Source organism: Silurus aristotelis (assembly GCF_946808225.1).
Source record: "Silurus aristotelis genome assembly, chromosome: 21".
In the NCBI taxonomy this organism is placed as follows: Eukaryota; Metazoa; Chordata; class Actinopteri; order Siluriformes; family Siluridae; genus Silurus; species Silurus aristotelis.
The window spans coordinates 11,529,896-11,555,063 of NC_139594.1; the positions used below are offsets into that span (position 1 = coordinate 11,529,896).

Here is a 25,168-nt window from a genome sequence, read left to right on the forward strand (position 1 = left end):
GGGTCTATGCCTGCCTTTATTAAAAAAGAATGGTCTTTTATTTTACATGTATTTATTACAAAATTATAATTTACCAGCATACATCATGGACCCATAGCTACAGAGATTGTGTGTTCTTTTTTCCTCAGATTTAGCCAATGAATGCATTGATGCATGTGCATTATCCTGTGCTATGGTTCTCATAATCTAAAACTCTGTCCACTTTATTCTGTAATGATAGCACAAATGAGCAGCACACATCCACCAAATAAACACAAGAGACACACTCAAGTACCCAACCAGGTCTTTTATTTAGAACAGAGTGGCATATTAGTTACAGAATGTCGCCCCCCCCCCCCCCCCCCCCCCCCATATACACAAACCAAATGAGGAGAAATAAAAACCTCTGCTCGTAAAAATGTGCACGTATAAAACACAATGGGCAACCTTCACATCAAAACCATGCTGGCCTGTGATTGGCACACAAACACAGGAAGGCCTGCCTCTTATTTGGCCATGGGTAGAAAGTGACAGGTTAAGGTAAATGGTGGGGAAAACAGCAATCAACAAACAAAATTTCACTGAGACAAATCAATTCAGGTTTAACACACAATGAGCACCAGACATTCCCAAGTAAACAAGTGGTGTTGTTGGGAGGTCTGTGCATATGTGTGCATTTGTGTTTTGTTGTGTGTGTGTATATATATATATATATATATATATATATATATATATATATATATATATATATATATATATATATATATATACATATATATATATACATATATATACATATATATACATACACACACACACACAACACAACAGTTCTTTGTATCCTTGTAGGTCATTTTAAGCTTGTAGCCATGCTGAAAATAGCTACATATGTTTAAAATGTGAACAATCAAAACATCTTAATCCCTGAAGTATGATCTGAATATGTAGGCGTCAATATTTTTACAAATTGAGCTAGTAATCATATTGACTGTGAAGGCAAACTTATTACTATTTAAGAGTGATTGCTGAGATTGTGTGACAATATTGTTAGTGCACTAAATCACAAAAGGTGCATAATGTGTTTGTGGTCATAAGGAATTTCCCAAGAGCCTATTTATAAAGCACACCTTTTTTTTGTGTTCTACAGTAATTATTTCTACTAATGAGAGTAGTAGAATGTGCCTGGGAGGGTATGTTATGAAGCGAGAAATCACAGCTAGTGCAATAATTTTTACCCATAAACCATAAAAAAACATTTGCATTGGAGTGTCTTGCCTTCTATCGTAAATTATTTTACTAACTGAAGTAATTTTAGTCCATGACAAAACCCCATAATGATGGAAGAAAAGTTGAAGAGGAAAAAACATTGGGCAGATACATTTCAGTCAGCGCATGGGCACATACATGCACACACAGGCATGACATGGTCATACAGATTTGATTATTATATTAAACAATATCCAAGCTACAGGTGCACTGATGTGACATTACAATCATTAATAGATGTACAGCCACCTCACATGCTTACAACACCACCCAAGATTTCCTCCCCCCCCCACAGACTTTAAATCAGGAAGTCAGACTCCAGCAGGTGACAGCTATATCTTTTCTCTCTTCAAGTACACCAAATGTATCTAATCAAGGCATTGGTGATTAATTAAATAAACTATAAAAAAAAAAAAGGAAGTAATGCTGTACTCTGCTGTGGTGTCTGACACCCTGCTTTAAATGAGCATCGATGTCTTTGAGTGCTCTACTGGAATTGATGGAATTAAAGTGGGTTGGCTGTGTTAAGAATTGTGGTTCAGTGCAGTTTATTAGATTCATAGCCCTGTCCCTTTCGTGTCCCCTTATAGTGATATGTTGTGAATTTGTTAGTTTACCTACCAGTGATTTGCTACAGTGGGCAGTAAGGGACGTATTAAATTGTGCTATGGACTTGCTCATATCACCCAGCGCTGTAGCACATGGAATGATATATGACCAACATGTAACACCACATACATGTGACTACAGTGTTTGTTAAGGTTACAGTAAGGCCAGGCAGTTGAAATCTGCATGAGATTGTGGGTACATTCTCCCTCAGCAGCAGTGGAGGGTGACAGCATTATGGGTATGTCAACGTTAAGAGCTGCATTATTGCTACATCATGCACTTTTACCTAACTCTAACTGTGCAGCCATTTCGTTTTTATTGACCACGATGTACAACACTCTGATACAATGTTGCACCATAATCAAAAACAACCTGACAAACTCTTATGACCTTTTCTTGAATATTTAAATAGTTTCTGTTTTTTCCCCACAACAAAATCCCTTAAGCTGAACTTTCTCTGTATTTAATACAGTACTCATCCTGGACCATTAATCCTTTCATCTGTTAGCTTTAAATTTGACCACATACTGATTTCCTGAAATTCCTGTCCCAACCACAAAGTCCATGCCTTGTAACTCTTGTATCATTGAGAGGACAGGACCGCTGGACATCTAATGGTGTAGTATTGTGTGTGAATGTGATGATGTTTGAATGTGGTAGGATGTGAATATCAATGAGAATGTGAGACACATTTTGTGAGCTTGTGCTTTTTACCTGATAAAACATCAACAAAATACTGAAAATATAAGGAATGTTCAGATTTTCTATTGAAGTAATGGGCAGAAGGGTCTGTTAGGTTAAATAAAATCTCTACACAGTTTGCTGAAACATTGGGACTGATATTCCTAAAATGATTGTATGTGTTTGTACGCGCAGATATTTAATACATAAAAGGCAAAATTAAAAGCATGATAAACTGAAATTAGAAAAGAGTTGATATTTACACCAGTAAAACCTTTACTGCACAGATAAATAGATATCCTTCACTACGAATATTATCATCTTTTACCATCCATTCAGAACTCCTGATATATTACTGATTATTTTTACTATTGATAACTAATTGTTTTTGTACAGAACAGAGAAATAGCTAATCCTGTTTCTTTGCATGCGCACCATCACAGCAAACAGCAAATGTTTCCTTAATGTTCATGTGCTGTATTAATCATAGTTTTCTTTTTCCAGCCTCCTTGCTTTAAAGATATCGTTCTACAGTCATTGAGGCCAGCCTGGCTGATATTCAATCTCACCAGCAGAGGGAGTTACAACATGTGCAGTGTGGTGTGTGTGTGTGTGTGTGTGTGTGTGTGTGGCTCAGCTTACTAAGGTCAGTGATGGCAACAATTTCATGACACCTCAGCCTCACACGTGCACAAAAGCACACGCATACACACACACACATACACACACACAGCAAACACAAACACACACAAACAAATCACATACACAATTCTGTGGTCACGCTCATCTTCTAGCACCAGGGAAATGGAAGGCACAACGCAACCCTTGTGACAGAAGCATGACCTTTTTAGAATAGCACGGCTTAAAAATTTCTTCTCTTCCTTTCTCTCTCTATCTTATCTTTTTGATTCCTTTCCCCCTGTCCCTCTCTGTCCCACCATGACCTTCTCTGTCCTTTTTTCCTTCCTCACTCCCTTAGTCATGCTTCTTGACTTCCATGTTCAGCTGGAGAGGAACATTGTGCATTTATAGAACATGTCTTTACAAAAAAGGTTTTATGTCATAAATTTCATAGAACGACAATCTTAAACATATCAATAGCAACGAGTACTTAAAAACTTTTTTTTTTTCATTTTTTTAAATGTATGGAGTCCCTATCCCTTCCTAAGCAGATCTGCAAAATTCTGCACAAAGCTTTTTTTTAATAATCTTTTTTTCCATTCAAAAGAAAGTCCCAAGTCCGCAGAGTGGCAGGCACTCTCATGTTGAAGGAAGGGAATCAGGAAAAACTGAGATAGAAATGACAAGAAGAAAGGAGTGTCAGAGGGAGAAGAGGCTAGAAGGATGAAGGGATGCAAAAAAGAAAATGTGTGTGGATTTTAGGCATAGAATTCCTCCTGCTTGTCTGGTTTCTGATAAGTAACTGTAGCTTGTTTGGGTTCCTCCAGCGTGTAGCTGCCTTCATCCTTCTTTTTCATCCGATATACAAGTAACATTACCAGGAATGCAGCAAAGAGTGCACCAACTACACCTCCCACAATCACCGCTAGAGAAACAGAGGGGAAAAAATTTACTGATTAGATCACACCAAATAGATTTGACAGTTCTTTTGATTTTGCACAACTCATTTCTTTTACTAAATTTACATAATTTACAATTTTACTATGGTACAGCTGCATGGGCAGATAATGCTTTTAACTAAATGTCATGGTGAGTAAAAAACTGTAACAGGGGAATACTGAGAGCTGGATGGCTTCTGCTTTGCACTAGAAGGACAGGTCCTCTGCTGACAGTCTAAGTAGACATTGTTGAATAATAGACAAAGAGGTAGTGGGTAGAGAAACTCTGTCACAGTTAAAGAAAGATAAGAATTTATAGGAAGTTAATTAGAAAAAGGTTGACCTCATTTTTCATCCACCAATTCCCACCCACTATCCAGTGCTCAGATATTACATGACAGTTAACAATGGGGTGGTTGTAAACTAAAGTGCTTTCTATCATGAAGCCAGACACCAGAACAAACATACTAATTAACTCATAGATGCCCATGAATTGATTAACTCTGTCCTGATTTACTAGATACATGCCATCACTCCCATTAAGCAAGCTTGGGCAGATTTTTGCTTTCTAGATGGAATGGCCATGGATGGCTGTGGGATGATAAGGCAATTCTTATTTTTCTATAGATCTACAATAGATTTACATGAAACACTATCCTGCTTTCTTTGGAGGATTTTAAAACCCACACATATAAAAAAAAAAAAAAAAAAAAAAAAATTCACAGTATAATCAGCCAGTAAGTAAATATGCCAGTGAAGTGTCAATTGTGGATTTTGGATTTGCCAATGAAGTAGTTCACTTAGTAGGTGACTAACTAGTTCTAAGCATTACGATATGCATTCTAGTTGCTTTCCCAGTAATTTTTGCACAAAATCTTGGTGTGTTTTGACACTTACGTATTAGGTTAAACAGTAAAAAAAAAAAAAAACGACATCCTCAAACTTTTAAATATAAAGCAATATATATACACATTTATAAAATTCAGTTGCTTCACCAAAGACTTTAGTTATACCCCTAATCAAAAGATCAGTGAATTCAAATCTGAAAATCTACTAATAATCATAAATATAAAACAGAGATGATGTCCCATACAAAATGAACAACGAAGGGGTAAATCATTGGAGAATGGAAAAAATATATAAATTTAGAGTGTGTTCTCCTCATAGGGATAAGAACATTTCCACCTTCTCATTATGAGGTTAATCAAGCAAGAATGCTTGATGAGCGGTCACTACAGGGTCTCCAAAGACTTTAAAGTAAAGTACTGGATGCTAGGTTCAGAGGCAAGGAAATGTATATATCAATATATCTTCAATAATTTATTTATTTATTGCACGACATCACCAAGTGTAATCCTTCTTAATTGTATGCCTTAAATATCTTTAACCTATAGGACAAACAGAGAGGAAAAATCTTAAGATAAACATTTCTTGACATTTGAACCATGACCATGTCTGGATAAATTCCAAAATCACATCTGTTTGTCTGCTGTTGATTCCACGTAAACATTCAATGACTTGTTTTTGAAATATCATGCCGACTAGAATCACCAGTGTATTTCCTCACCTATCAAAACTTCTTTTCTTTCCAAGATGTTTTTCTGAGGAAGCTGAGCAGCTGAACTTCCTGTATCTATTGTGTTGCCAGTCAAATCAGGCTCTGCCCCGACGTCCGATGCACCTTTGCCATGCCCCACTTCATTACCTCCTCGTCCTTCCTCGTCTCGGATCTCAGAGTCCCCACTGGGACCGGCAACTGCAACTTCATTATTTATGTCTGAATCTGTTGTTTGTACCTTAAAAAAAAAAAAACACAAAACATGGAAAATTCTATTAGATTTAGAATAGGAAATGTCTACAGTTCATGAAATTTAGTCTAATTTGTTGTATATACCACAAGGTTAACCATGAGTTAATGTGCTGTCGTGGCTGTGAATATTATTATTTTTGCTTTTACTAGTAACAACACAAATATAAACAAATCATATTACAGTGTTAGATACAGTGCCTTGTTTTGATTACCTGTTCACATGAGATTGCACTCAGAAATTGGCAACATGCTGCTTCCTAACAAATGCTTTTAAAGAACACACTGCACCTAAAGTTTCTTACACATGAAGAGCCTACCAATGCATTTGTTCTTTGTTAAAATTTTTACAGCAATGTGTTAAGGTTATTTTTCACTAAATATAATGGGTGACACTGTAATAACAAATAAATAATAAAACTAATGGTTTTTTTTATAGCACATTGTTGTTACCTGCACTGTAGAGGCTGGCACACGGTGTGTAGTTTCAGTGGGTGTAGCTAGGCTGGGCGTGGTTTGAGGTTTCCGTGGTCGTGGAGGAGTGATACTGGGAATCTGTTGAGGTTTGCGTGATCGTGGAGGGGCAGTGCTGGGTGTGGCAGGAGTCGTGATTGGCATAGCCATAGTGGTAGCAATAATGTTGGGAGCCTCTTCAGTGTTTGTGATGCCAACTTTAATGAGCTCTGTACTGAGCGAGTCAAAGGGATAGGTTTCCGTGGAAATGAACATACCATCCTCATCTTCTGTGGTGCCAAGGCTCTCCGTATCCTCAGTGGGGATGGGGGTCTTATCCACAATCATAAAAGAGTCTGTGGTAATTTTTGAAACAAATGGTATTCTGGGTGCAATTGTACTTCTTGCCCTCTCTCTCTCTCTTTCATGTTCACGTTCACGTTCTCTTTCACGTTCTCTTTCACGTTCCCTTTCACGTTCTCGTTCCCTCTCTCTTTGTCTCTCCCTCTCTCTCTCCCTTTCCCTCTCTCGTTCTCTTTCCCTCTCACGCTCTCTCTCTCTTTCCCGCATTTCCTGTTCGTGCTCAATCTGATGGGCTCTCTTTTTCTCCATCTCCAGTTCTCTATCACTATCCATACCACTCTCCCTCTCTATTTCTGGTGCCGGGGGGCTGCTAGGTTCTGCAGCGGGTGGGGCTGAAGGGGCTGGCCCAGTGGCCTGTGTGGTTGATTGTGGCAGGGGCTCTTTTGTGGTTAAAGGTATACCCAGTTCAGTGGCATCTATCTCAATCGCTGGGTCTGATTGCAGAGAGTGAGAGAGAGAAACAGAGAAAGAAACACAGAGAGAGGAAGATGGCAAGAGTGAGAGAGAAAAAGAAAGGGATCAATATTCGCTACTTTAACGTGTGATATGATATCTTGATCAAATTTCTTGCAAGGCTACAGTGTAGTTCTCAAAAAATTTTGTTGAGCAATTTGAGCATCTCCATCACAGCACACAACATTTATCACTAGGACAGCACACTGTAATCTACATATAAATACATACAAATCAACCTATAGCTTGTATACCTACATACACACATTCATGAAATAGACTGCACGTGATTCACTCAGATATGCACATACACACTCACACACAAATACAGCTATGCCCAGATTCCAAATGGCTGCATGATCTTATTTACAGAAATCTGATTACAGCCGGCAGATCAGGTGATCACACAAAAAATGAGGCACACAGAGACACACACAGTTAGCTATTACAGCACAGAACAGAACAGATAAAATATAAATTGTAGAATATTTTGATGCTAGTGTACAGCAGGTTTGATGAAATCCTTATAAGTACATAGGGAAAGGGTGTTGTGCGTATGCATGTGTGTGGGGGGATCTAGAGAGACGAAAAGGTGTTGAGCGAGTCATACCAGCTGGTGTGTCCACACAGGACTTTTAAATAAGACAGCTGGCCAACTTTCAATTCACACTCATCCAGATCTGCTGCCCTATTGTCACAAACTCATTTTCTCACATACATGGTGATTATACTGTGTTCTTCTTGTGGGGATTAGCTCTGTGTTGTGTGATAACATTTGTGTGTATTTACAGATTGCGAATCCTCATACTGGTCTTTAACCTTAATGTCCGGTTTACACTTTGTAATGTAATGCTTTTAATGTTAAGAACAAAAATAGATTCTTAAATATTTTTATGCTATCAATCCGGCAATAATTGGTCCAATGCAAAATGAAGTCAGCTAGTTGAAGGCTTGGCCTCAACTTTAAAACTTTTTTGATGGTTTTCACTCTTAATCTTGACTTATTCTTGATTCCATTTCAATACGGTCCTGACTCATGACTTAATCTGGATTTAGTTCTTTGATTAGATAAGATAAATGAATAAATAAGACAATGTAAAGGGACTGTTTGGTTTCATAGTGGTGCTCCATGTTGCCACTTGACTAGTCCCATGGTTTCTGAACAGATAGGACACACCAGGTTTGAATTTGAAATAAAGAAAAGGTACACAAGCACTTACAGCCTGAGCCTGAACCAGAGGAATAGTCCTCATCATCAAAGAAGCCATCTCCAGAGTTCTCCTGATCTACTAGCTGTAATGATCGACGCTGTGCCTAAAAGGAAAGACAAAAAAAAATAATGTTTTTCAAGAAATTTAATGGCAACTATATAATTAAGCACATCATTCAAAGGGTCTTTTGGGTCATTTACACAGAACAATGTTGGTAGAAAATTTCACTAGGAAAAAGAACAAATATAGCAAAGGCTGTTATAGGGCTATTAATGTTACTGTGGCTTATTCATAATTAACATTATATAACATTACATATTCATTCACAGATCTGTTCAAGTGTGTGTGTGTGTGTGTGTGTGTGTGTGTGTGTGTGTGTGTGTGTGTGTGTGTGTGTGTGTGTGTGTGTGTGTGAACAGAGGGGTTTAACGTAGGGAGCCATTTTACATGAAGGCCTGTTGCTATGGGCAACCCTTGCCTTTAACCCAGTTTCCCAATTAAAGTGGGATACAAATCCAGCAAAATAAAAAGCTTCCCTCACACCTATGGTGTCAGCTCCGTCTCTAACAACACAACGAGGAATTCACCAACACTATGCTGGTGCTAGACCTGGTGCAATAGCAAACCTTTTTAGGCACCTCCCTACACTCCCACATGTTTTCAGAGCTAAAAGATTACATAATTAGATGTGTGATTTTACAGAAAAACTGCATTACAACAACATTAACCCCCTTGAGAATGTTCACTTTAGCATCCCTTAGTGTCTGTAGCTGTATCCTAAAAATATTAACAATTATCTTTTAGATATTTGACCACATGTTTTTATTGCTTTTGCCTATTAATTCTGAGAATATAGCAGCTCAAATTAAGTTGTGCTGGAAATCACATTAGTAATGTGGCTCCTACTTAGATGCCAGTGAGATGGTTGTTTCTTCCTCAGATGATCCATTTGTTGCACTATTAATTTTCTTTGCTTTTTTCAAACCCCAACATTGTTAATTTCGTATGTCTATGACGACCATGCTAATTTCTCTTTTCATGTCTCATCGTGGCGTCAGAGTAAGAAATGACAAAGTCCTCAAATCTAACATCACCAATTCAGAATATCAAACCAGAAGCAATTTGGTGGTGTTACAGGACCCATTTGCTGAAGCACCAGCTCTTTTGTAGCGAAAACAGGATAGAATAAGCATAAAAACCACTAGCGCCCATGGGAAAAGGCTATTAGAGACCCAGATCTTTCAGTGCTTAAGTTGAGGTCTACAGCCGAAATGTGTTGTGGTTTCGCTGCATTGTAGCTTCATGTTTTTTTGTGTTATTTTTTCTTATCATTTTTGTGTCATGCTTCTTTCTTGCCAAAGCCATGTTGTATCAGCAGCAGTTCTTTGCCCTCCCCCTTTTACACCCATCTCTCTTCCAGCTGCCTCTGCCTCTCTTTCACTCCTGCCCCTTTTCCAGCTGCCTCTGCCCTTCTTTCATTCCTTTGCTCTTTGACTCCATCATTCTTTATGATCGCTCTTCCCTTCCCCCATGTTTTATACAAGTGGCTGTCCCAGCAGACCCCAAAATCATTACATAAAACACAACACATCCCCCTTCAACTAACACAAAACTCCTCACAGCCTCCAAACATACTGCCACATTCAACTTGATCAGCTTTAAAAACAGTGAATGCTATTTGTTAAGGCTTTAGAGAGAGACTGAATATTCAGAATTAAAAAGCAAAATTGACGCAACACGAGGTCTGTTACACTATCTGTTACCAAACATCAGTTTGACATGTGCAAAATTACATAGACTAATGAGTGGTGTTTTTTTTTACAGTACCACCGAGAGTGTGAGAAATTGCATATTATAGACTTGATTTTAATATTATTCATTTTCAGTCATAACAGATAAGCCAATAAATCTGTTACTGTTCATGAAGACCCTTACAACAAAGCTACAGATAAGAAACAGTCACAAAATCACAAAAAGTCATGATCAACCAATTGAATTCCAACCCCTTAACCATCTGTGCCTCTGTTTCTCTACACATTCTATATGTGCTTATGTGTCTGTGTATCCTTCTCTGTAATGACAGGGTTCCTTTGCAGAGTAATTTGGTGTAATGCATGATTAAGGGTTAGACCAGGCTCTGACTATAGTGTGTGTGTGTGTGTGTGTGTGTGTGTGTGTGTGTGTGTGTGTGTGTGTGTGTGTGTGTGTGTGTGTATGTATGTGTATGAGCGGTGAGCACGAGAGAGAGAGAGAGAGAGAAAGAGAGAGAGAGAGAGAGAGATGGGGGATAGTATAAAAGTGGATCATTATAAATTTCACAAAGCATAAAATGCAGGCTTCTGTGGAAACATTATTTCTTCCTTCTTTGTTCATGAGACTTCCTTTCTGCTGCTATTATAAATTGGTTTGATTCACTTTTTTGGACTGGCTACTGACAACAGCTGTGAAAAAAAGAAAGAAGTGGAGATCAAGAGATAGAGCAGGAGGCACTCGTGTTTAATGAAGCTAACCATTAAACTCAGTAAAGGTCACTAGGTAAAGACTTCATCACAGGGGGTCAAATTAATCGATCAGCAGTAAAGAGCTGTTTGCACTGTTGAAATCTCTAATTGCACTGCCACAGTATCTATTATCCTGTATCAAGTTTTGCAGTGAAGTATGTCTGTGTGTAAGTGTAAGTATAGTCTGGACAGTATGCACTGCCAATCCTTAATCCCAGAAGCAAGCAACCCATTAATCCAATAGGATTAGTTCCATGTCAGATGCTTGTACACAGCAAATAAGCAAAAGTTCTTTTATTGTATTCATTATGATTGTCAGAATAAATGTTATATTTTAATTATACATATGAGGCCACATTCAAGGGCAGCAAAACACATACGTTTTAAATCATGTTCTACATTGTTACCTATAATAAGTCTATTAATAGAAAATGGTTTCTTAATTGTTTATTACGTAATTCACTGGATACTTTATTTATACACGATAAAGAAGTAACACCACTTTTTTAAATAAACATTTTTTTTTATTAATGTAACTGTAAAGGCTGTAAAGGTATAAAATTATCCCCCCAAAATGCGAATTCTGGCAACATAATGATCCATCGATCGATCGATCGATCGATCGATCTATCTATCTATCTATCTATCTATCTATCTATCTATCTATCTATCTATCTATCTATCTATCTATCTATCTATCTATCTATCTATCTATACTATATATACTATATATGCATGCAATAATGCAGTCGCTGCTAATCAGCATTCCTTTCACCACTGAAAAAAAAAATAGATTAAATATTCTGTACATGAAAAGGCAACAATTGTAATTAGATGCAGTTTTCCTTAATCTTATGTCCAAGTAGACTGACTGATACTCCTGACTGGTGTCATTATATCATCTGTACTAGTATCATCAGTATTTACTCATGCATAACAAGAAGAAAGTTGCCAAAACTATAATTTCAGCAAGATTTTAGATATTCTAAATAATGTTACAGTCACTACAGATGCATACTGTGAATGTTAGTTGACAGAGGACTGAAATTAGATGCATGAAATAATGTTAAGCAATCTGTCAACCCTAACATGAACAAACATAGCACTTAATATTGACCTACATTTCATCTCTTACAGCTGTACTGACCTGAGTACCACCCGTTAGCACCCGCTACTTGCATGCATTATTTTAGATAAACAATCAATAATAAAATAAACAGTCTAAATATCAAATGGATAATGTAATAATAGACTTTTTTATTCGAATATACAGCTCCAGTACTTGAGGCAGATCCTGTTTAATATAAGCAAGGATCACCCCAATTGTTGTTCATAGGTTGCTATAGTAATATTTTAAGGTGAATTATCTTGGTAATGACCCTTCACTCTTTCTCCTTTGCTCTCTTTCTCCCTCTCATTCACACACTGATTCACAAACACACACCACCCTGTGTGGGACAACACCTCACTCTTAGACATGGGGGTCAAGCTGCAGCAAGGAGTCTGGCTGTTCCTTGATTTAAGAGTTTAAGAGGTGAGCTTTGTAAGTATGTGCGTGTGTATATATATATATATATATATATATATACACACACACACACAGAGAGGTAGAGGTACTACTGCTCTGTATGTATGTATGTATACATGTATGTATGTATGTATGTATGTATGTGTGTGAGTGTGTGTATGTGTGTATGTGCTTGAATGCTCTCTTTCTTTTAGGCAATTGGAGTTTCCTGTGGATCATAACTTCTCTCATGTTTCTAAGAAACTTTCCAAAGGGGCTAAAAAATGCAGTCAGGGTCTCTGAGCTAGTTGGCTTTGTGTGTGTGTCTGCATGTGTGTGCGTGTGCCCCGTCTTAGTGCCTGTGAACGACCCTCCCCCTTTCCCATAAGCCCCTGCTGTTAATGGTACAAATAAATAATGGAGAGAAGAAAAAGAGACATAGAGACAACCAGACAGACAGACAGACAGGCAGGCAGGCAGACAGACAGACAGACAGACAGACAGGCAAACAGACAAAGAGAGAAAAATGTTACAAGGGAGAAAATAAACTGCAGTTATTGTATCATTGCAGACCATTTTTTCTCCAAAATTTTTATTCAGTCTGAAGGCTTAAGGTCAACAAAAACTTCGAATCTATTAGCAGGCCAGCTTTGCTGTCAACTACAAATAAATACAAAAAAAAGTATGATGATTGAGAATTGTAAACATCCACAGAGAGCTTATGGCAAGTAATGAAATAAGTTAGTGTTAAACAGAAGGGCAGACTCAGAGGAGCAACAGAGCAAAGTCATTAAATAATGTTTATTACTGCAGTAATAGCAACAAAATTTTGGATGACTTTGAATGAGAACCTTGGATCTTATTAAAGGAAGAAACTTGCTTACCTTCCAGAATCGGCTAAGCTTCACCGCCAAGAAGAGTGTAATAAAAATGATCACTGACCTCTTTCAACCCGGCATAAATTTAAACTTCTTCTGTATGTCAGGCCCTTTAGATCGGCATGTTTCCAGACCATTAGTCAACAAAAGTCAATGATCAACACTAAAAGATTTCCAACAACACCTAGTTGCCCATACTACAACTATTCCTTTAAAATTCCTTTAAAACTCCTTTAAAAATAACTTGTGCACAAAGACTATTGCTAAAGAGACTACTAAATGGCGGAATAACATTGCTATACTTTTACCTTTTTTAAAAATTGTGAAGATAAATACTGACAATCATGCAATTTGACATACACTAAATAAATAATAGTTAGTGGACACCTGACCAAAAGATTTGTATTTGTGCGTTTTGTACAATCCATTCCACTTTTATTTCCCATTTGCTGTAATAATAACCTCTTCTCCTCTGGGAACATGTTTCACTACAATTTGGAGTGTGCATGTGCTCATTCAGCTCATTCAGGTGTTAGTAAAGTCAGGTTCTGATGAAGGGTGAAGAGCCCTGGGGTTCAGTCAGCGTTCCAATTCATCCCAAAGATTTTCAGGAGGGTTGAGGTCAGAGCCCTTTTGTAGGCCATTCTACATCTTTAATTTCAATGCATGTAAAATTATATATTCATAGTTCAAGCAAAGAGAAAATGTTATGCTACCACATAAAAAACCCATCATCCTATGTACTTGTGTGCTTACAACTTTGTGGTAACGGTTTGGAGAAGAACCACACACTGGGAAAGGTAGGTATCTTAAAACTTATTGTATATAGTGTATATACATACAGCAAAATATCCTATCCTAGTGGTACCGCTCGTATTCACTGGTCTGAAAGTGGCGTACAAACCCTTTTCCGGGCTGAGACAAGCTAGCTAGCTTCAGGGTTGGCCGATCTCTCCTCTCCTCATGATGTATAGCTTTATTTAAAAATAGATTTTTAAGTATGTCCGAGACCACAGCAATTTCTCTTCCTCCGTAGGCAAAAAAAAAGTCTAACACAGATTTATTATTGTGTTCAGTGCGCTACAGACGTGTTTTGCCAGTCGAACTTGGCTGTAACTTGGCTGTTTCCCTCTGACCAACCAATCAGAGGATGGAAAAATGATGACGCTATTCTAGGCCAGCTAGCTTGGCCTTTGGGGTGAATTTAAAATGTAATTGGTAAAAGAAACAAACTATTTATTAAGGAGACAATAGTATAAAGGCCAGCTGAACAGACTTTAAAGGCCCTGGGCAGATTAGATTGACATGATAGCACATAGAGGCTGAAATCTGATTGGACAAAAAATCTAACATCCACATACACATACACATACTGGAAGCAGTGCAGCCAAGAGAAACGCTACAAAATGAGGAGAATAAACTGCTGAAAATAAATTAATACAATTTTATGGAACAATATAAGAATTTAGGTTGTAAATGCACTGAACTGCTTTTGATAGTGTTTAGGCCAGCAGAGAAGGCTTGGCTGGCTCTGACTGCCCGCCACTTTCCAGATGTACCTATCTATTTCTAAAGTTCAGTAATTTAGTGGCTTTTTTCTTGATTTTGAATTTGTGGCAAATCTGTCAACATTCACCAATACAATCTGTGTTTTCTTTTTTCCTTTTTTTTTAAAACAAGCTAGTTAGCTGGTTAGCTTCTTGCTTGTAAACCAAGAAAATCACAATTTAACTGTTTAAAGAAGGTGTTTAACTACCAGAAAAACAGCCTGCAATTTAACTGCAGTCTAAATATTTTGAAATATTTCAGAACAATAAAGAACTATAGGTTCTGTAGCTAAAGCTACCTCATTCAATCAGACATAACAGGTCCTCAGCCATGGAGTGTATTCCCTAACAATACAAAATGAGCTTGGATGTAACTCTTTCTGAACCAGGCTTAAATTACACATGCTGGCAAGCATGTTTATATCTTTGTTATCTTAGTGTTTTGCTATGACATAAATAGCATTATGCTTTACTTTGTTCATTCCATGTTTCCTCCTAACCCAAACATTATATTAAAAAAAACAGTAACCTTTTCCTACAAACAAAAAAATGCTAAATTTACTGCTCTGTCATCTGTCCTTTTGTCTAATTTGTCCTTTGACAAGCACATAAAAAAAGAAAAAGAAAAAAAAGAATAATAGTCTGAATAATTCAAGTCATTCCCATTCATTACACTTTTCATTACACTGCAGATCTTGAAAGCTCGACTATCACTGATAGATTACGTGAATCTATAGTCTGTGTAAGAACAAAATCAGCCACATGACATTACTTTATGTCATTCTATTTTCGTTATTATCATTGCAGGTGATATTGCAACTGTTTTAACAAAATAAAAAAAAAACTGCCATACAGCATTTCTGAAGTGGAAATTTGATCTAGATGCCAAAGATAAAACTTATATGGATTTAAAGAGGAGTCTAGTGATGTTATTCCATTCAAACCCATCAATCGTGTAGTCCAGAGGTTAAAATACTGATATAACTGCATGCATTAGATAGCAGACAAACCATTGGTGGACGATCTAATTCTAAAACTTCACATGATCTCCATTACCTGAAGTTACAGTTTAACAGAAAAAAAACCAGAAAAACAGCTGCACTACAAGAAATATCTGTGTATATATATATATATCAGTTTTGCTTGTGTGTATTTGTGTTTATAAATTAGGCCTCCAGTAAGGTTATCTCGACAATGCACTGATTGTTAAATGAACAGTTCCCTGCTTGCCAGTAATCTGAAAATTAGAGGCTGTCAGACTGGCTCCAGCAGCGTGTTTTTTTTTCTTCTTTTTTCTACTTGCTATTTTTATTGTCTGCTGTGGCTATAAACTCACTTACATCTGCATATCCATGTCTGTTCTTAAGATCCAGTGCTAACGCACAATGCCTCAATTAAATTGAGGAAATGCAACCCACATATCATCAAAAACCAATTCTGTTGCCATCAAGTCATATGCCGTTTGTGTGGTTTGGTCTAATAAAAGGCATTTTTGTTTCTAAATGAGTTGCACATAAGCTCTGTTAGATCATGTGGATTAGCAGCGAATGTTCTTTAGCACATTATATGTAATAAACAAGTCTGTCACTGTGAAAATATTGTTACGGTCACTATTTAGGTACAATAAGCATAAAGACAGTTTTGCTTTAAAAGTCAAAATGAAAGGTCTGCCATAATCGACATGTTTATGATTAGATATTTTATATTATTATTATTATTATACAGAGTAAACAATAAATGCTCAAATCTCATTTGACTTTGAGACACCTCCTTTCTCTTCAACCTTTCAGTCTTGATTTTTTTTCCACATCGTTTTATACAATTTAAAAGTAACATCCATCTCAAGTGATCCAATCACAAGAAGACAGCTGAGACAGATAGCCGTTCCCAACTAGCAGTTTCATGTGTCATTCATGTTTTTAAACCACAGGATTTCCTATAAACATTTAGCTAAATGTAAAATAAAAAAAAATAAAAAAATTTGACCAAAAGACAAAAACGCTTTTACACATTTTAATAACAGAAGAAAATAGTGGTGAGTGATTAGTAGGGAGTTCATGATAGCCAAGAGAAAATAACCTGACACTCCATTCTTCTTCTCTCTGTGTGTGTACTTCATGGTCTTGGTATTTTATGTGTCCTGGTCTATCTACAGTTCTTGCTCAGCTATTCCTAGCTCTTTAGTAACTACATTTAAAAATGTTTTCTTGCTCTCTGTATTCATATCTGTCTTCCACTTTGCCCTGCCTACAGCAGGTGATTCTGTTTTTAATCTTTCATCCCCACACTCTTTGAGTTAGTCACAGAGTAATTTCCATTACCGGCATGACTGCCTGAGAGGGTGTGTGTGTGTCTCGGTTTTCACAGATCAATCGATATCACTTTCCATACACGATATGTTAAGTGAGCAAATTCTGATTTAATAGATGAGAGGAAATAAGGCTAACAGAGATCGGTTACCTGTCTGCCTTTGTGTTCTTTCCTCATCTTTCACTCTCTCGCCTGCACACAGTTATAATAAATGCATGTACACATATTATTCAAAACACTGCTTACTGGTGTACATCTAAAAAGGCAACAGACTGGTCATTAAACAGTCTGAATTATATTGTTCTTCTGATAAGTGTTATGTTTGATCAGGCTCAACTGGCTGTCAGCTCATTTGAAAGATATGGGTGTGGTACAAGAATTTCAATTTCCCAGTAGAAACGAAAGTCCAAGGGCAACTGTTGGGGCTAGTAGTTAAATTTTGTAAAAAATCATGTTGGCTATAATATTTGTATTATGGATGTAGCTATCGATTATTTTAGTAATCAAGTGTTCTAACGATTGTTCCAGCGATTAATCAAGTAATCGGGTAAGAAGTAGTTTTTCTTTATTAAAGAGCAATATTAAATATACAAGAAAAAATAAGACGGGTCTCCTAAAATGAACAAGTAATTTGTTTTCCTTTTTAGAAAAATTCACATTTTATTACTGAAATTTCATACAAAAAAATCTGTGAAAACTAAAGCCATTTAGAGCATTTAATTGTTATATTACATCAAATGCGAATACAAATATATAAACAAAAAAATCATAAATAAAAATATACAAATACATTTCTAAAAAAGAAAATAACTTAAAAAAAAAAAAAAAAAAAAAAAAAAAAACGCATTTTGCAGTGTCTTCCTTATGTTTTAGTTTGAAATGATCACAAACTTTGGAAAAACTTTTTGTTATTTTCTTTGGCCTGAATTCTATCGAAGCTCGTTTCTACCTAATTCCAAAATTATTAATTTCTGTATTTTTTTCTGTATTATTTCTGAGTTTTTTATTTCATAATTCTGAAATTTTTCTGGTAATTCTGACTGTAAACCTCCAACATTTCTGGTGCATCTGCCGGTAACCATGTTGTGGGCCTGAAGTTTAAAGCTGTTGATGTATGAACGAGGCCTCATCTGCTTCATCTGTCTTGTTCCATCCCCTCGAGAGCTGATTGTTAGACAGAGTTCTCTCCAGGGATCAGAGTCTTAGTTTGATTCCATGCGATTCTATTGATTGTACCCGATTTCATTTTCAATGTGTAAAGCTTTCTGGCACTATGAAGGGGGGTGACGCTACATTTTAGTTATAGATTAGAAAGAAATCTGAATCAACACAACTAAAAAATGCATTTTCTTGTGAGCAAAAAAAAAAAATGGAAAATGGAATTGCAAGAAATTAAGTCGGAATTAAGCAAACTTTTTTTAAAGTGGCGGAAACGGGCTATCATATAAATCTTCTCCTCACCCCTCCATTTTTTAAATTCTGCAGCGTCTTGTGTTTACCTGTCCAGAGCGCTCCACAATAACACAATATAGTTATGATGATTATGGGAATTGAATAACAGTCCTTAGATTTCCATTATTAGTGATTTTCACTTTCTCTATAGAGGTAAAAAGTATAAATTCTTATCTGTGGTAACTGGACATATATTATAGATGCATTAAATAAATTTGGGACTGCAGTAACTTCAGTGTTACTTTAACAGGTCTATGCGTGGGCTGTTTTTTGCCTCATTTTAAAAGTCCCTTGGTATTACTGTGCATGGCAGATGAATAAATGTAAATGTAAATTATGGGCTATCAGTGGCCAGCCTAACAATTCTATTTCTAGGATCCTTGTGCAGAGTGACAGCTCAAGATCTTGTGCAGTAATTTCCTGTCACATCAAAGTTCACACTTGAGATTTCCTGAATCCTGACAAAGGCCTCCGATATGTCAAAAAATAATTGGCAGCCCATTTTTGTTTCTTGCCCATCAGGACATCTTATCATTCGAGCTCCATGTGTTTTTCACTTGGTCAAACTGAGAATGTGAGAAAGAACACAGGATTTAATCACAAATGACAACTTGTCTAACAGCAGAGTCGAAAAGTGAACCGTTTCAACACAACTGAGAAATGCATTTTCTTGTTCAACATTATTTATCATTAATTGAAAACTGTGTTTAGTTTACAGAAAACGGATATCGTACGGATCACGCCCAGTTTTGTATGCCAGTCTTTTGCTGCATATGTGCTTCTGATATTCTAGTTCTGACATGACTGAGGATTATGACACTGATGGACATGTAACCTTCAGAAATTGTGTACCCCATGTATGCATCAATAAAATGCAATGCTGTTTGAAGTCAAATTCAGCAGATGTGGTGCTGCTGCTGACAGACACGTATCTGCTTATTCATACTCATTTATATTCCATTTCACATGAGCAACTGAGCACTGCATCTGCATTCATTCGGGCAAACAAAAAATACAGACAGTAGCAAACAAAAGCTTGCATTATGTATGCACAAAAAATGCTAGATACTTACACACTATGCATATTTATATCATGTATATATTTTTTCATGTATTACATAGTGCAAAGATCATCATTGCTAAAACAAGATAAGATCAGAGCTGAAGCTTTCACACTGTGATGAATATTGTGTGGTTTCTATTTAATAAAAACATTCAGTTGTGTGCAGGATATGGATTATTGTTTCAGGGACAGTATTCTATTGTTCATATTCGAAGCGTGAGGTCAAGGTAGCACATTGGGAGGAAGCACTTTAAATCCTGATGGCAGCTGGAAGAAAGGATATATATATAGTGCTTCCTACAACACCTCCATCTTTTGCTTTTCCCCCCTAAATAACCTGTTTGCTGTTTCCATAAGATCATACATAGTAGCCTCTAAACCGATTACAAAACAAATTACATTTGTTTTATAATCAAATTATTAAAAGCATGCAGTCTGCCTCTGTGCTATACGCCTCTGTTATGTGGTATAAAATTACCCGACCTGAAACATGTGGTGATTTGCAATCAAAGCAGCCAAGATCCTCACCAGCACAAAAAAAGATTTAACTTGATTTTTACTTCAAGCATTCAAATAACTGCATACTCAACGGAGTGTGTAGTAATGTTTTCTGGGGCACACTTTAGCTTAGCTCATCCTTGTGTTTATTTAAATATATGCATCTCTGAACAAATCGACCCAACAACACAACAACTGTCTGGCGGCAACTCGTCAGAGCCACAATTTTAAAAATGCGATTGAAGAATGAAATAAATTATTCCTCTAGGGGAGCTCCAATGTAAAGTGTAGAAGCAACATAGCCGTATGGGGTTTGGTCTGCACTCCCAGTGCCAAACTCTATTCATGACATACTGTGCTTGAAAAAGCGATGCTTAAAACGAATGACGCCAGTGTCGCTACCTTACTGGCAAATAAGAGACATGCTATATTATATAAAATAGACCCCAAAGCCAAAGCCACTATACTTTGGGGTCATTTTTGGATTGTTTTGACTGATTGTAGATGAAAAATTATATGTTGCAACATGGAACATAACATAAGTCTCCAGTGGCTAAACAGGTCCAGCAATTTCCAGTCATGAATGCAAACCTACACCCCCGAATCAATGGTTGCTAGCAGAGTTTGATTGGAGTTAATATTTTCATTGCATTTCTTTTTTAGTTTTGTTTTGCAAAAAACAATACAGCTTTCAATATATCTTGTAAACAATGTTTGAGGTCACATATTGTACTGACTCCTGTGTTCACCTTGAGCAGGTTTTGGCATTTTCCCATGACCTGTACTTTCAATGACTCTGCCAATAAATTGCTTTAATGCCAGAACAATAAGCATGTAAAACTCAGCTCATACTGATTTTCTGCTGCAAGACTGATTGAGTCCCTTTAGTGCTCTATTTCATATCTTTTTAATGAGGTTTTTAGTTGATTTTCTCTGCTTGTGTTTGTTTGTTAGCATCATTAATTGAATCAGAGTTTAATGCCGTTATGTTGCATCTCAAGGTTTCTTCTTCATAACATCTAAGGGAGTTTTTCCTTGCCACGGTCACCATGGCTGATCATCAGGGATAAATCTTTCACCTAAACTGTTCTGTAAAGCTGTTTTGAGACAATGTCTGTTGTGAAAAGCGCTATAGAAATAAACTTGACTTGACTTGAATTTGACATATCATTGGGTAGTCAAAACCTATTTAGAAAATTATGCAATTTTCATCATTAATAGTCATTTTCAAGGGACCAAGTCCTCCATGTTTTGTTTGCAAAAAGATAGCCAGTTACTGCAATTAGTGTGCTCCTCAAAACAGCATAAAAGAGGTACAACAGCTTGCTGGTTTGTGTGCAATACAAATGCACTGCATGTACATTAGGGGTGTACGTAAACATCAATACATGTGGTTATCACGATATTTTGTTTGGTGATACCGTATCGATTCTCAACACAATATCTATAAATCTATATATATTACAGAACAGAAAATACAGTGGTACCTTGACCTACGAGTGCATTAATGTACGAGATTTCCGAGGTACAAGCGGTCACTCGGTCGATTTTTTGCTTTGTTACGCGAGCAAAAAATTGAGGTACGAGCTCTAAACGCCGCTGCTAGATAGCGAAACGAAGCCAGAAAACGTAGATTGTGACAAAAATTAAGATAAGCAAAGAAGAAAAAGTTAAAAAATTAAATGTTTAGGGATACCTAGTGTACAGTAGTGATAGTACAAAACGAGTTTTCCCTCCGCTTATTGCCTCTACGCTTATATTACCTCTAATATCCACCCGTTTCCTGGGAGCACTACTATAAAAATTATTATGGGTATAACTTCAACTGGAAGTAATAGCAGCATTGACTTGCTTGCATTGACAGCAATATGTTTATGTGCGTTTTTCTTTCTTGGGCAGGGATATGTTAAAATAGCATAAAAACGTGCTGTTCCTGGTTGCACTTACAACCAGATGAAGCGTATTTGTGGCTTAAAGAACAGTGCTATGTACAAAAACCGAACGTTTGAACGGACAACACTTACGAGAGTGCATTACATGACTGTCATTTCCTTACCTAACTGCATTCTCTACCTTTATAAAATAAATAATCGTCTTTCTTGCTCTTTATATTCTTGGCTATCTAGAATTTTAGCTTTTAGATGTAAAACAGTAGTTAGTGCTTAGATCATGTTTCTACAACAAGCCAAATACAAATGGGAATATTAATAATATAATACAATAATCATCATTGTCATCATCATCAATCCCACTTCAAAATTAGGTGTCTTTAATGACTATGTGCATATGTAAAAAAATGTTATTTAACAAAATTACCATGTTATGTCCAATTATACTAATTGTGTTTATGTTTTGCAAAACACTCAATGCCACTGAGGAGCCATGCAGGTAAGGCTGGCACAGGGTTCGTGGTATGGGTAGGTTTAAGGGGTTAGGGTCAGCAGTGTTATTTTAGATGTAATTTATGCAAATGCTGAATTCTGCAAATGCAGAACCCACTGTGTTCTGTTTAAATCATTTTAAATAAGGTTTGCATATAGTGGTATGTTCCTAATGACAGCTTTCCTAAAATTATATCCTATTTCTAAAATAAGAAATGTCCCAATATATCGCCTTGCTTACAGTATTGGGGTATTTTCATATCGCCAGATTCTTGCAGATACACTGCCCCATTGTACATACATATAATATTTAGATGATAATGAGTGGTATGTGTTCAAATGAGAGAGGAATTTCACACATGAAAAGCAAGCAGCCTGTCTATGACATCACATCGCCACTTTAAACATTTCACACTTTTTGTTGAAGCAAGTCAATACGACACATTTTTAGCTATAATAAGCTATAATGCCATGCCTCTAATGCTGTTTGTCACTTTTGAAATACATGTACTGTCAAATCGGATGAGTCATAATTCAAATGAACATTTGTTGTGCTGTGAAAATAGCCAGTCAGTCTCCACACTCATTGACGCATTTCAAATTTTTCTTCCTGCTTGTTTTTATGTAAATCAGTCAAATGTGATACGCAGTTTAAACAGATTTGACACAGTATAAATATGTCATATATTTACATATGCATTTATATATTTAAATACGCTTCTCTATTCATGGTGTTCCAGTAAAAAAATATTTTCCTAATTAAAATAGAATTAAGGTAGCTTTTATATGACAATCAGTGATAGGCACCATACACTCCTTTACACACACACACACACACACACACACACACACACACACACACACACACACACACACACACACACACACACACACACACACACACACACACACACACACTTATAGGAGGTGGGAGGAAATAGGAGAACCCAGTGGAATCTAGCACAGATTATTAAAGAAAACTTTCAAGGCTCTTTATTAGGTCCAGACTTACATCCCTTATTGTTGTGAGTAGAACCCTTTCATAATTTTTTCATTGTAAATACTGAAATAATACTGTTATTGTTTAATAACAATAACAGGACATTAAAGGGTTAAAAATCTAAATTTGCTGAGAAATATAATGTTGCAAGAGCTTTCAATGAAGCTTGTCCCCATGTGAGGCAAAATGTCGCATATTAGAATCTCGTAGGCTGCATGATTCATCCACTAGTGTTTCTACAGTTCAGAAACTAGTTCATATTAGATTTAAATACTACAAAAAGACTCAATCTGTACTGCATGACCTGTGGCTAATAAGGTGCCATATTTATTTCGGTTTGTGGATAATACGGCTACCCAAGAATGGTTTTTCCCAACCAACATTTAGAGGCTACTTTGATACATTTATGGGAAAACAAAGTGGGTAGAAATATACCCATCAAACAATTAGTAGCACAATATACTTGATGAAATTCATTATTAGCAGAGCAGTGCACAGAGCAGTCCAAGTCAAAACAAAGAGTTAGTTTTTGAGACCGCTGATTTGACCTTTTGAATTACAGAGCGCATTGCCAGGATGTGCTAGACAGGGTTAATGTTAATTTGCAAAGATGCCAAATCATTCTGCAAATGTGCACATGGCTTTTCCATCTTTCATGCTTTTGAAAAAAAATAAAGCTTTGAGTTTTCACAGAAAACCCTCTGCATGATAAAGTTGCAGCTGAAGTTAAAATCTGCATTTAGACAGAAAGAGGGGGGAAGTGACAGAAAAAATGCTAAGAAGCTGATCTGAAATCCTGAAGTCTGACAAAGCAGAAACGACTTTCATTGAAAAACAGTTCAGTGCTTTGAAACGTCTGGCTTGTGTGCCCCTTTGCATTTTGAGAGGAAAGCACATTTTGTTTTATCGCTTGTTTGTGGGTTTTACAAAAAGCTATGTGGTCTAAAACCCGCTACCAGACAGTGGAGTTCTTGGTTAAACATACAATCAAGCAGTCAAAAACAGGCTTTACTCCTGCCTAAACTAGTATATATGGTTGACCAAAAATAAATGTTTCATTGCAACTAAGAATAACCAATAGCCTGGACCCATTGCTAAAAGATCACTTTTTTTAAGGAAGTGAAATTCAAATACTTCCAATGGCCTGGGTTAAGCAATCTCACTATCATATAAGAGGGAATTAATCATTTGGGAGAATTTATCCAGAAGCAACTGTCTTAAACCAAACCCCAGAAAGATACAGCAACTCGCCAAGCAACAAGGCCGGGTTCAATGTACAACAATTACTTGAACTTGTTTGAACAGAGTGTGATACTGGACCAGAAAAATGGAAGATGTCTTTGTGAATATTTATTTTATGTCACACGGTTTTGAGACAGCCGAGTTCAAACATCTGTCACCATTTTGTTCCTAGAATGAAGATTACAGGACTTAAAGACCCCTCCCTGTGACCATGATCTTCTTAGATTTCAAAAAAAGAGAAATAAAGAAAAGGATCAGAGCATCCCAGAGATATTCTTGCATCCCTTTCACTCACGCACACACACACACACAAACACACACACACACCAATTTACCTACACATTTTCTTATCTGAAAAAAATTCTTATTCTTTCATATTTTAATCAATCACACAGAGATGGATCGGCT

The 25,168-nt window shown here is 36.6% G+C and overlaps 1 protein-coding gene across 1 annotated transcript in view; it reads right to left on the minus strand.

Annotated features, from left to right (window-relative positions):
• Nucleotides 1-3,436: 3,436 nt before the first annotated feature.
• The window catches only part of sdc3 (syndecan 3), a 28,220-nt gene continuing 6,488 nt past the window's right edge, over nt 3,437-25,168 (minus strand). The window contains exons 2-5 of the mRNA XM_083524078.1: nt 8,391-8,484; nt 6,355-7,151; nt 5,662-5,890; nt 3,437-4,081 (exon numbers count right to left, since the gene is read on the minus strand). Of these exons, the coding sequence (XP_083380204.1) occupies nt 3,915-4,081; nt 5,662-5,890; nt 6,355-7,151; nt 8,391-8,484 (1,287 nt within the window). The 3' untranslated portion in view covers nt 3,437-3,914. The remainder of the gene's footprint in view (nt 4,082-5,661; nt 5,891-6,354; nt 7,152-8,390; nt 8,485-25,168) is intronic.